This window comes from Capra hircus, chromosome 13 (assembly GCF_001704415.2).
Source record: "Capra hircus breed San Clemente chromosome 13, ASM170441v1, whole genome shotgun sequence".
NCBI classification, from domain to species: domain Eukaryota; kingdom Metazoa; phylum Chordata; class Mammalia; order Artiodactyla; family Bovidae; genus Capra; species Capra hircus.
The window spans coordinates 74822718-74834985 of NC_030820.1; the positions used below are offsets into that span (position 1 = coordinate 74822718).

The 12268-nt window shown below is 45.6% G+C and overlaps 1 protein-coding gene across 1 annotated transcript in view; it reads right to left on the bottom strand.

Moving 5' to 3' along the window:
- The window catches only part of SLC13A3 (solute carrier family 13 member 3), an 87119-nt gene that overhangs the window by 55851 nt on the left and 19000 nt on the right, over positions 1-12268 (bottom strand). The window contains exon 2 of the mRNA XM_018057964.1: positions 2794-3059. Coding sequence (XP_017913453.1) covers positions 2794-3059 — 266 coding nt within the window. The remainder of the gene's footprint in view (positions 1-2793; positions 3060-12268) is intronic.

The following is a 12268-nucleotide window of genomic DNA, read 5'->3' on the forward strand; positions in this document are numbered from 1 at the left end:
AGTGACCAGTGGAAACCAAATCTGCTCAGCATGCTTATTCTAGCTCTTAAGAAAATTGGCTAGCTGTAGGTAAGTGAACTGACCTCAGGTACCCAAGGTAAAATAGTTCCAGAGGGGAACCAACCCTAAATTTTCTCTCCTTTGCCCCCAAATCCTCAATAGCACCCATCGCAGAAAAAAAGATGCCTTGACACCAAGATTTTTCACTATTTTACCCTAAACAGTTTTTCCAGCCTCCTCTCCCTCGTCCCTTCTTCCCAGGCACCCTCTCAGGCTCTGCTGAATTTCTCATCAGCCCCCAAACATGCCTACTGATGCCCGGACTGCCTGCCATCACTTGGTCCTTCCCACCAATAGGAATCCAAATTTAGTGGGTTTTTTTCCTTTACATTGAACTCTTAATCCACCTGGAATTTATTTAGATGTATAGACAGCATATTAAAAAGCAGAGACAGTACTTTGTCAACAAAGGTCCATCTAGTCAAGGCTATGGTTTTTCCAATGGTCATGTATGGATGTGAGAGTTGGACTATAAAGAAAGCTGAGTGCCAAAGAATCGATGCTTTTGAACTGTGGTGTTGGAGAAGACTCTCGAAAGTCCCTTGGACTGCAAGGAGATCAAACCAGTCCATCCTAAAGGAGATCAGTCCTGGGTGTTCATTGGAAGGACTGATGTTGAAGCTGAAACTCCAATACTTTGGCCACCTGGCCAGCTGACTCATTTGAAAAGACCCCATTGCTGGGAAAGATTGAGGGCAGGAGGAGAAGGAGATGACAGAGGATGAGATGGTTGGATGACATCACCGACTCAATGGACGTGAGTTTGGGTAAACTCTGGGAGTTGGTGATGGACAGGGAGGCCTGGTGTGCTGGTTCATGGGGTCGCAAAGAGTCGGACACGACTGAGCGACTAAACTAAACTGATAAAGCAAAGTCAGATCTAAGAAGATTTTTTTAAATGAATCAATTATATCAACATCTACCGTTTATTGAATCCTTCCCTTCCCCACAGATCTAGATTTCTTCCAGATTATTTATTGTGTGTTTTAAAAATCTGCTTCTGAACTAGTGCCATACTGTTTTCATTGTTATAACTTTAAAACCCTGAATATTCATTGGAAGGACTGTTACTGAAGCTCCAATACTTTGGCCACCTGATACGAGGAGCCGACTCATCGGAAAAGACCCTGATGCTGGGAGAGATTGAGGGCAGGAGGAGAAAGGGATGACAGAGCTTGAGATAGTTGGATGGCATCACCAATTCAATGAACATGAGTTTGGGCAAACTTGGGAGATAGTAAAGAACAAGAGAGCCTGGCGTGCAGCAGTCCATGGGGTCTCAAAGAGCTGGGCAAAACTTAGTGACTGAACAACAACAAACTCTAAAATGCGTTTGATAGTAGCCTCAGCCTCTCTTCAGTGTCAGATATAACCTCGTCCAGGAGGAAGTCACCTGGGAGGCATCCAGCTTCTCAGCCTCATTTGCTCCCCATGTGGCAGCCAAGAGGAATTTTTTTAAAATGCCAATCTAGTCATGTGAATCCCCAGCTTAGAATTCTTTAAAGCAGAGATTCATAGACAGAGGGGCCATGGATATAATTCAGGACGGAAATGATGGGAGTAAATGAAGCTCTACTTTACTAACATCTAATATTCCCTCATAGGTTAGTTAGTAAAGAGTCCACCTGCAATGCAGGAGACCTGGGTTCAATTCCTGGGTTGGGAAGATCCCCTGGAGAAGGGAAAGGCTACCCATTCCAGTATTCTGGCCTGGAGAATTCCATGGGCTATATAGTCCATGGGGTCCCAAAAAGTCAGACACGACTGAGCGACTTTCACTTTCACTTTCACTTCACTTTCACTTCAATAGAAATTGAATATTTCCTTCAGTGATTAATGAAAACAATAAAGTTCAGTATTATTAGAAGGGACTTGGTTACAGCCTCAAAAACTACAATTACTAGGCTGTCACTAGATCTCATCGTTTATTGTGTTAATAAAGAAGTTCATATGGTATTCTCTCAGAAATTTTTTTCTATCACAAATTTGTGTGGTTTTAAAACATTATTTGGATAAGTTCATTTTGCTGTGATTGTTGCTGTTTTTACTCCTACATGTGCTTTATGCATTTAAATAACATTACTGGGAAGGACGCCCTAAGATGCAGCAAACAGCAAAAAAAAAAAAAAAAAAAAGAACAACAACTTCATTTTAAAGGCCAATCAATTCTCTTAAAATGAAAGTCTGAATCCTATCCAAGAGTCCCGAGGCCCCGTACGAATGGACCCTATCTCCTTGTCTCTCCAAGGCCATCTTTCCATCCACTCCCCACCCACTGGGCACCTTGGCTGATAAATAGAAAATCAGGATGACAGAGCCAGTACTTACTGTGCAGACTCTCATACCATTATTTTATAGGCAGAGAGAGGGTAGGTCACTCCCAGAGCAGGAAAGGTAGGATTCAGCCCCAAGTCACCTGAGTCAAACTGCTAACACGGCCCCTCTCTAAACCTACTGGACATGAATCCCTGGGGTGAGGTCTGGGAACCAATGTTTCAACTGACTCCCAAGTGATTCTTATGTAATTTTGAGAACTGCCCAAGAGCCTAGCACTGTGTCTGGCACACAGAGCGGGGCTCACTAAATATTTGGGGAATGAATGAACAAGTGGATGGTGGGACATGAGGAGTTTGTCACTCCGGATGACCAGAGCAGGAAGGGTGGGGTTGGGCTCCGAGAATGGGGTCCCTCTGCCTCCCCACCTCTAGGCTGGACCCCATTACCTGGCCTTACCTGGCTGGCTGGACCCCAGTGAGCATCAGGACCTTGAGGGCAATTCTCCGGTGCAGGTTCCACTCCTCGATGGCGCTGGCCATGATCAGACCGCTGAGGAAGAGGAAGTTGGTGTCCAGGAAGTACTGGGCGCAGACCTTGTTGGAGGGCAGGATGCCCAAGAAGGGGAAGAGGACGATGGGCAGCAGGGCCGTCACCGAGAGGGGCAGGGCCTCAGTGCACCAGTACACCGCCATGAGCAGGATGACGAACAGGCAGCGACCTTCCTGCAGCGGGGAGATGCAAGCTTAGGAGGGTCAGCAGAGCTTGGGGTGGCGGGGACAGAGGAGGTCCTGGCGCAAGGCCCATCCCCGAGGCACGTTCCTTGGGGAGGCAGTGGAGAGGGTACGCGCCCAAGGCTCAGACCTTGACCAGGTGGTGTCACCGATCTGAGCCTCATTTTACTCAACTATAAAGTGGGGGAGCCATACCTGTCATTTTATAGGACTGTGCGAAGGTCACGTGAAATACCCTCATTGTCTTTGAAGCAGTCCCTGAGATGAGCACGAGAGTGCAAGTGGTTTGAGGGACTTCCCTGGCAGTCCAGTGGTTAAGACTCAGTGCTTCCACCACAGAGGGCACAGGTTTGATCCCTGGTGGGGGAGCTAAGGTCTTTCATGCCACATGGCACAGCCAAAAAGAGAGAGAGGGTGTGAAAGTGAAAGTAGTTTGCTTGACGGGCAATCCTAGAGAGCTCTGAAAGGGCACTGAGGAAGTGAAATAGAGAAGGAAGCCAAGATAAGGTCTTAATGAGACGGTTACCACTGTGGGCAGGTGGGGTGCGATCTTGATCAGGACCCCTGAAGAAAGGGTAGATCAGGCCTCAGTCCCCCCGGGAGGCAAGGAAGCTGCCAACTCTTGGTCATCATTGGTTGAGGGTTGCTTGTGGGAGCGTTAACTCCCCAGCACTTGGGCCTGCCCTGTGCAGCAGCCGGAGAACATGCTCCTGCCGAGCATCCTGGGTTCAGTAAGAAGCTGCTGGCCTGTGCAGAATGGTGAGTGCCAAAGGGGAAGCAGAGAGAGCAGCAGAAGCTACTGCTGCACCCATACACGGCATTTAGCACCATGTCCAATACCTGGTACACACTCTATGAAGGGTGACAATAGTTACTGATATTTATTGGGTTATTGGTCTTCCCAGGTGGCTCAGTGGTAAAGAATCCACCTGCCAGTGTAGGAGATGCAGGTTCGATTCCTGGGTGGAGAAGATCCACTGGAGGAGGAAACAGCAACCCACTCCAGTATTCTTGCTTGGAGAATCCCATGGACAGAGGAGCCTGGTGGACTATAGTCCACGGTATTGCAAAGCAGTCAGACATGATTTAGTGACTAAACAATAGCAACAACCTTGGGTGATTAAGTACCAGGTGTTGTTTATTCCTCACAAAATCCCAGTGAAGTAGGTGCAATTAATATGACCATTTGATGGATTGGCAATTTAAGATGCAAGGAGGTCACTAGCGAGGCAATGACTGTGAACCAAAGCAGTCTGCCTCCAGAGCCAACTCTCTTAACCAAATTGTCAGCTGATTACTAGAATCTAGGACAGCCTGACAATGCAATTTCAAAGATCCAAAGCAAAACAGATTGAGGCTGATTCAAACACAATCTATTCCAGAGACATCCTCACAGACACTCGGAAATAATGTTTCACCAACGAGTTAGGCATCTCTTAGCACGGTCAAGTTGACTGATGAAATTAACCTGAAAGCAGATGTTTATACCTTACTGGTTTTCTCCTCCACTAGAATGTAAACTCTAGGAGGGCTGGGATTGTGTCCCTGAAGCCAAGAGCAGTGTCTGGAACTTTTAGTAGGAACCCAAAGTATTTCTTGACGTGACTAATACTTGTAACTCAGAGACAATGCTTACAACACGTACAACTCACTGTCTTCCATTCCGCAAACATTACTCCTGACCAGACTGGGAGTTGAGACTAGGAAAATGACTGAGATATTGTCATGCACTTTTACCAGCAAATCTGTGCCAATCATAGGACCATTTTCAATAGTTCTTCTCAAGCTCAAGTGACCTTATCAGACTCTACCCACCTAGTATTCCTCAAGTGGTGTGCTGGGAAATGTTTAACAACTGACTCTCTGAAAAACTGCAGCTATGTGTGTGTAAAAGTTCTTAATTACTATTCAATTCAGCTAAGAATTCACTCAAGTCATCGATCAATGAGTTTAGTTCCACTATGAATGTGTGTGTACTAAGTTGTGTCTAGCTGTTTGCAACTCCATGGATTATAGCCCACCAGGCTCCTCTGTCTAGGAATTTTCCAGGCAAGAAGACTGGAGAGGGTTGCCATTTCCTACCAGGGCATCTTCCAGACCCAGGGATTGAACCTGTATCTCCTGCATTGGCAGGCAAATTCTTTACCACTAGTGCCACCTGGAATGTCAGTTATATTTTCCTTTATATTAATTATTAAGACAAAATGGACTCAATGACTAGTCCATTTATCAGTGGTGTGTCTTCTTTATTGAATCAAATGATGGTTTTCAAATACTGGAGGAGGGGACTTCCCTGATGGTTCAGTGGTTACAACTTTGCCTTCCAATGCAGGGGGGTGTGGGTTTGTTCCCTGGTTGGAGAGCCAAGATCCCACTTGCTTCATGATCAAAAAACCAAATCATAAGGCAGAAGCAATATTGTAATAAACTCAATAAAGACTTTAAAAAAATGATCCACATGAAAAAATGTTGGATCAAAAGTTCCTCATTTTTTGTGCTATTCATAATGTCACAGCTATAGACAATACATTTTAAGTGTGATCTGCATTATTAAATTTTCCCATCACCTGAAGACTAGACAAGCACCCAAACAATAAGCCAAGCCCTGATTTGTAGTGTTTACTGATTTCTGTGAGACGAGTGCAATTGTGCAGTAGTTTGAGCATTCTTTTGCATTGCCTTTCTTTGGAATTGGAATGAAAACTGACCTTTTCCAGTCCTGTGGCCACTGCTGAGTTGGAAGGAATGATGCTAAAGCTGAAGCTCCAGTACTTTGGCCACCTCATGCAAAGAGTTGACTCATTGGAAAAGACTCTGATGCTGGGAGGGATTGGGGGCAGGAGGAGAAGGGGATGACCAAGGATGAGATGGCTGGATGGCATCATGGACTCGATGGACGTGAGTCTGAGTGAACTCCGGGAGTTGGTGATGGACAGGGAGGCCTGGCGTGCTGTGATTCATGGGGTCGCAAAGAGTTGGACATGACTGAGCGACTGAACTGAACTGAACTGAACTGATTTCTGTGGTGTGAATACCTCCACATGGCTGATTTCAAGCCACCAAGTTACATCACTGGGCACAGAACGCTCAGAGATGGACAGTATAACAACACTATACAGTATTTCCACTGTACATTTAGAGGTGAATAATAGTAGAAGTAGATAACCGTAGGTGTAAATAACATCAAGACCTTACAAAATAGTAACACAACTAGGAAGTAATGAGCTTTGACTATCTATTACCTTTGTTTTGATACATTTTATTTAACACCAGTTCATAAAATTTCACCTTAAATAGGTCAACAACTATGTTCAACAACCAGCTAGCAAAATTCATGAAAATCTAGCCATCGGGTCTCGTGAGCCAGAAGTACACAGGCTCCAGTCACTGTTGTGGGCCTCCAAGCAGAAGAACAAACATGGAAAGCCCCCAAGGAGTCAAGGTCATTCTGGTGCAAACGACATTCTTCAACCCATGTGTGGTATCATGCTCCATCATGCATCCATCGTTTAAAAATAATACAACTGTTTGCTGTCAAAGCTTGCTGCTGGCTTTGGAAGATACGCCGCATCTATCCTGTTTTATATACCACCTGACAGGCCAATAGGTATTTCAGTTTGAAAAAGATATGTGTGTCTAATCAAGCAAATACCATAGGCTGGGTGGCTTAAATAGTAGACAATTATTTTTCACAGTTCTGGAGACCAGAAGCTCTGAGGTCCAGGTGTCAGCAGATTTGGGGAGAACACCATTTGTGACTTATAGATGGCTGTCTTCTCCTTACATCCTTATTTGGTCCTTCTTTGGTGCCAGGCATAGAGAAACATGCTTTCTTCTAATAAGAGCTATAATTTCATTCCCAGGCTTCCCAGGTGGCGCTAGTAGATAAAGAACCCACCTGCCAAGGCAGGAGACATAAGAGTTTTGGGTTCGATCCCTGGGTCAGGAAGATCCCCTGGAGGAGGAAATGGCAACCCACTCCAGTATTCTTGCCTGGGAAATCCCATGGACAGAGGAGCCTGGCAGGCTATGGCCCATAGGGTCGCAAAGAGTCGGACACGACTGAAGCGACTTAGCACATAGCACAATTCCATCCCCACCCTCATGAACTGATCTAATCTTACAGCTTCAAAAGGATACTAAATAGATAGCATGAACCACTTGATACCAATAAATTTGATAACCTGGAGGAAATAGAAAACTTCTTGGAAAACATAACTTATTCAATTATTAGAGAAAGAAATAGAAAGACTATTTCATTGACTTTGAAAGAAATGGAGTCAATCATTAAAAATCCCCCTGCAAAAAAAAAAAAAAATACTTTTAAGCCCTGCTGGCTTCAATGGTAATTCTACCAAATGTTTAAGGACTAAATAATGTCTATCTTACCCAAATCCTTCCAGAGAAGAGAGGGGAAAAAGGAGCACCTCTCAATCCATTTTGTGAGGCCAGAGTAACCCTGTTACCTGGGTTATCCTGACAAAGGTATGAAGCAAAAGGAAAAGAATATTATAATAGTTGAGGTCACCTGGAAAATTTGAGCTCTGAGAAGCTCTGTTTAGAACTGCCTTCTCAATCCTGCCTCCCATCAGTATGCAGCAGAATAATTATAGTAATAATGACAACCACCAACATGTTTTGAGTATTTATTAAATTCCAGGCATTTGACATGTATTAATTCATTTAACGAGAGGCCCTATTATTTTTCAGAGGGGATTACAGAAGACATTGGTTTAGTCATGCGTGTGAAGCTATGACCCAGATAATTCGGTCCCATGGTGGTGTTGCAATTCGTGAACGGCACATCTAAACAGAAATTCTAATTTTTAAACTCTTTTCCCTTAAACATTTAAAGGACTCCGAGTATAACGAGAGCTAACAAGTGCTTACAACTGGCCAGGTACTTTTCCTAGTAATTTACATGCATTAGCTCTTTCCATTCCATAGCTCCTCTTGGAGGCAGGTATTATTAATATCCATTTTACTGATGGGACAACTGAGGCAAAGGGGGTAAGCCAGGTATCTTGCCCTAAGTTACTGAGGCAGACCCAGGATTTGAACTCAAGGTGGCCTGACTCCAGAGTTTGCGCTCTGTACCACTCCACATCTCTGCATGATCCGCGGCTGCCCTTGCCAGATTCCTGCTCTAGATCTCTAGCATCCGTGGAATCTCTCAAATTCCTAGATCAAAAGAACCCCTCTGAAGCGCACTGGCCTGGCCTTGCCATCTGTGTCCCTCCATCACATCTCATCCGTGCTCCCACTGTCCCCCGAGAAGACGCTCTTAATGACTATCATGTCCCCTCCCAATTTCCCCATTCCAGAAGCCTCTCCCTTCCATTTTGTCTTCTCTAGAGCATGATCTAACTGGAAGCTATCATCCTTGCTCTCATTCATATGAGAGCAACCACCACCAGCACCATAGTAAGGCTACTAAGAACCAACATTTACTGAGAACGTACTACGGGCCAGACACCATTCCGACTACTGTCCCTGCATGATCTCAGTTTAGTTGTGACTGTCACAACCGCCTTATGAAGTAGGCCCCAGGCTTATTTCCATTTTACAGATAAGGAAACTGAAGCACAGAGTGGTTGAGTAACCTGACCAGCATTACAAAGGCTCCCAGGTGGCACTAGCGGTAAAGAACCTGCCTGCCAATGTAGCAGGCATAAGAGACGCAGGTTCTATCCCTGGGTTGGAAAGATCTCCTGGAGAAGGGCATGGTGAAAACTGACCATTCTACCTTCTATGCAGAAATCATGCGTGTGCATTCAAGTAGCTGGAGGATTTTAATTATTAATACTTCTCAAGAGTGATGGAGAAAGTCGTGGTCTTCAGGACCATGTGGGTTATAGCGGAAGAACGTCCCCTATACATTTTTAGAGCAACAGCTGGCGAGAAAAACAAACATGACTTTTAAAATATTAGCTTTATGAGCTATAATTAACACACAATAAAATGTATCTATAGTAAGTGTACAGTCTGTGTTTCAACAAATATATGAACCTACGCAATCACCATCCCAATCAAGACGCAGAACATTTCCAGTAAAGAAATGTGGTAAGTATGTACAATGGAATATGACTCAGCAGCAATACGTATGGACCTAGACATGAGCATACTAAGTGAAATAAGTCAGAAAGGCAAATATCATATGATATAACTTATATGCAGAATCTAAAAATATGATACAAATGAACTTACGAAACAGAAACAGACTCACAGACATGGACCACAAACTACCATATATGAAAACAGAGGGCCTGCTATACAGCACAGGGAACTATAGTCAGTATTTTATAATAAATTATAATGGGAATGAACCTGAAAAAGAATATATATATATATATATAATTGAATCCCTTTGACGTACACCAGAAACTTGCAAAACATTGTAAATCAACTATAGCTCAAAAAAAAGAGACACAAAACATTTCCAGCCCCCCAGAGAGTACCCCTCAGCCCCTTTCAGGTCAGTCCTCAGGACCCCTTCAAAACATGGCTATGATTTCCATCACTATAGCTTTTTTCCTCCTCTTCTGGGAATTTACTTAAATGCTCAGTGTGGTGCCTGTGGTTCACCCATGAGGCTGCGTGTGTCTGCAGTTTGCTCTCTTTCATAGCTGCATAGTATTCAATTCTGTAAATATACAGAATTTCTCTGAGATCTTCTTGCTTATGGAAACTGGAGTGTTTCTAATTTGGGATTATTGTAAACAAACCTGCTGTAAATATTTGAGCACTTCTGCTTCAGGAGTGACATCTTGCCAGTCCTTTAGTGCAATAAATTCTGCACATTATATGATGGGAGGGGGTGTTGGTAAATTCTGGGATGCCTGGGTGGCCTTTCAAAGGCTTTTGAGTCCCAGGCCTGGATTCTCTCTCTCCCTTTCCCCTCTTTTCTCCCTCCCTCTGTTTCTCTAGCTCTGTCCCACTTTCTCTTCCCTCTCTGGGTGCTCTTGCCAGGAGGTCAACATCCATCTTGTGTGGAGAAATGACTCCAGATCCAGCACGTGTCAGCCAGGGGGGGTAACCCAAGGGAAATGGCAGGAACCGAGAAGTCGATCGTTGGCCCTCACGGGGCTTGGGCAGTAAGTGGGTCAACAGTGTTTTGTTGCCTCGCTGGTTAGGAATTGGAGCAGGGCCGAGGTGACCCCAAGTAGCTCCCCTGCCTGGGCTGAGCTTCCTGTGGGCAAACTGGATTCAGAATTGCCAGCTGAGTGCCAGGCATCTGGTGAGGAATTAATAAGTACTGCTGCCCCTCACCCCCACCCCTCCACCCCTGCAGTCCTCTAGGCCAGAGCTGAGTTCCAGAGAGCAAAAGTCTGCCAGGAGGCCTGGAGATAGGATCAGAGAGCTGGTCTGCAGACGCTAAGCTGTGGGCTCTCAGCAATTCAGCCAGCCAAGCCGGTTCCCACCTCCAGGGCTTTGCACCTGCTGCCTCCTCTGCCCGGCCTTCAGCCTTGATCTCTGCCTGCCTCACTCCTCCTTGTTCAGCCTCATCTCAAAGGTCACCTCTTCATGGACCACACTACTGTCCACGATCTGATCCCCACGACCCAGCCTCATTCTTGTCAAGCACTTTCCAATGACTGGAGAATTTATTCATTCACTTATCATTAGCTCTCTTCCCACCAGACCTCAAACTCCACGCAAACAGCGTTCTTGTCTGTGTTTGCTCACCTCTCTCTTCAGGGCCTCAGTGGACATTTGTTAAATGAATGATTGTGTGTGTGTGTGTGTGTGTGTGTGTGTGTGTGTGTGTTTAGTCAATCAGTTGCGTCCGACTCTTTGGACTGTAGCCTGCCAGGCTGCTCTGTCCATGGGATTTCCCAGGCAAAGATACTGGAGTGATTGCCATTTCCTCCTTCAGGGGATCTTCCCGACCCAGAGATTGAACCCATGTCTCCTGGTCTCCTGCGCTGCAGGCAGATTTTTTACCCACTGAGCCACTGGGGAAGCCCAAATGAATGACTAAATGCTCTAAATCAGGCATCACAAACTCAAGTTCAAGGAACGATTTGATGAGTGAAGTGGGCTAGCCTAAGAAAAATCACTTCATTTTCTGGAGTCTGATTTGCACTTCTGACAGTGCTGTGGGTACAGGCAACCGATCTTTCAACACAGGAGAAAAATGACCAAGTTTGCTGATAAATTACAGCTGGCACTGGGCTTTCGTGTCATGGGTACAACAGGGAGAAGTGCGGACTCTGGTAAAGTGGGGCGTATAGGCCCCTTGAAAACAGCAACTGCCGCTCAGCTCCTGACTGTTGCCATGGGGCCCAGGATGCCAGCTCTGGTTTTTCAAGAGAGGCTTTAAATTGTGCTTTTATGTGACATTTCATAGTTTTAAATTATTTGCTCATTAAAATGAAAGTACGGGCCAAAATAACCCCCCAAATAACCCATGTCTGTAAAAGGCATCAGACCCATGGTCACCAATGTATGACCTCTTGTCTAAATAGTCTTAATGGGTGGAAAGTCCCAGAAAAGAGCTCACACATACACAATCCTGATCTAATGTCAAGTTGTTCACGGATTACTAGGAATCACAGGATGCTCTGTGAGAAGTCCCTGTTCTGTTTAAAAAGCCTCATTTTACAGGGACAGAAACTGAGGTCACAGGAGAAGCCACACGGAGCACAAGAGCAGATCTCACGGTTCCTGGTCCAAATAGTGGATCAGGGAGCGGGGTCCAGTGGGGTTGGTTTTACTCCGGCACACAGCACGTCTGACCCACCTCTACCTCTGGGCCCCCTGTTCAGTGAACTCAGACCAGCCACCTGGCCACAGGGAGAGTCAGTCTGCATGTCTGCCAAATGGAATCTTCCTTCGATTCCCTCAAGGGCAGGTTTGGGTAACGGCTAGTGTCACATGAGCCCAAGGCCCTGTTCCTTTGAATTTTAACCTCTGGAGTCCAGAGGTCGGGGGAGGTGTCTGCTCTTGCAAGCTCACTTTCTGGGTCATCTCAAGAGTCATCAGTATGCCCCTTGGGCACCCTGTTCAGTCTGGATGTTCTGCTTCAGGAAGGGGAATTTGCTGAGATGGCACGGGGTAGACGGAGGTGTAGCTCAAGGTGAAACATTGCTCACAGCCCCAGCCTGTGCCCTCTGCCAGCAGAAGCTGCCGTGACTCAGCTAAAACTCTCAGAGGGGATTACCCGAAGGAGACTGCAGTCCGAGAAGACTGGGGTGAGA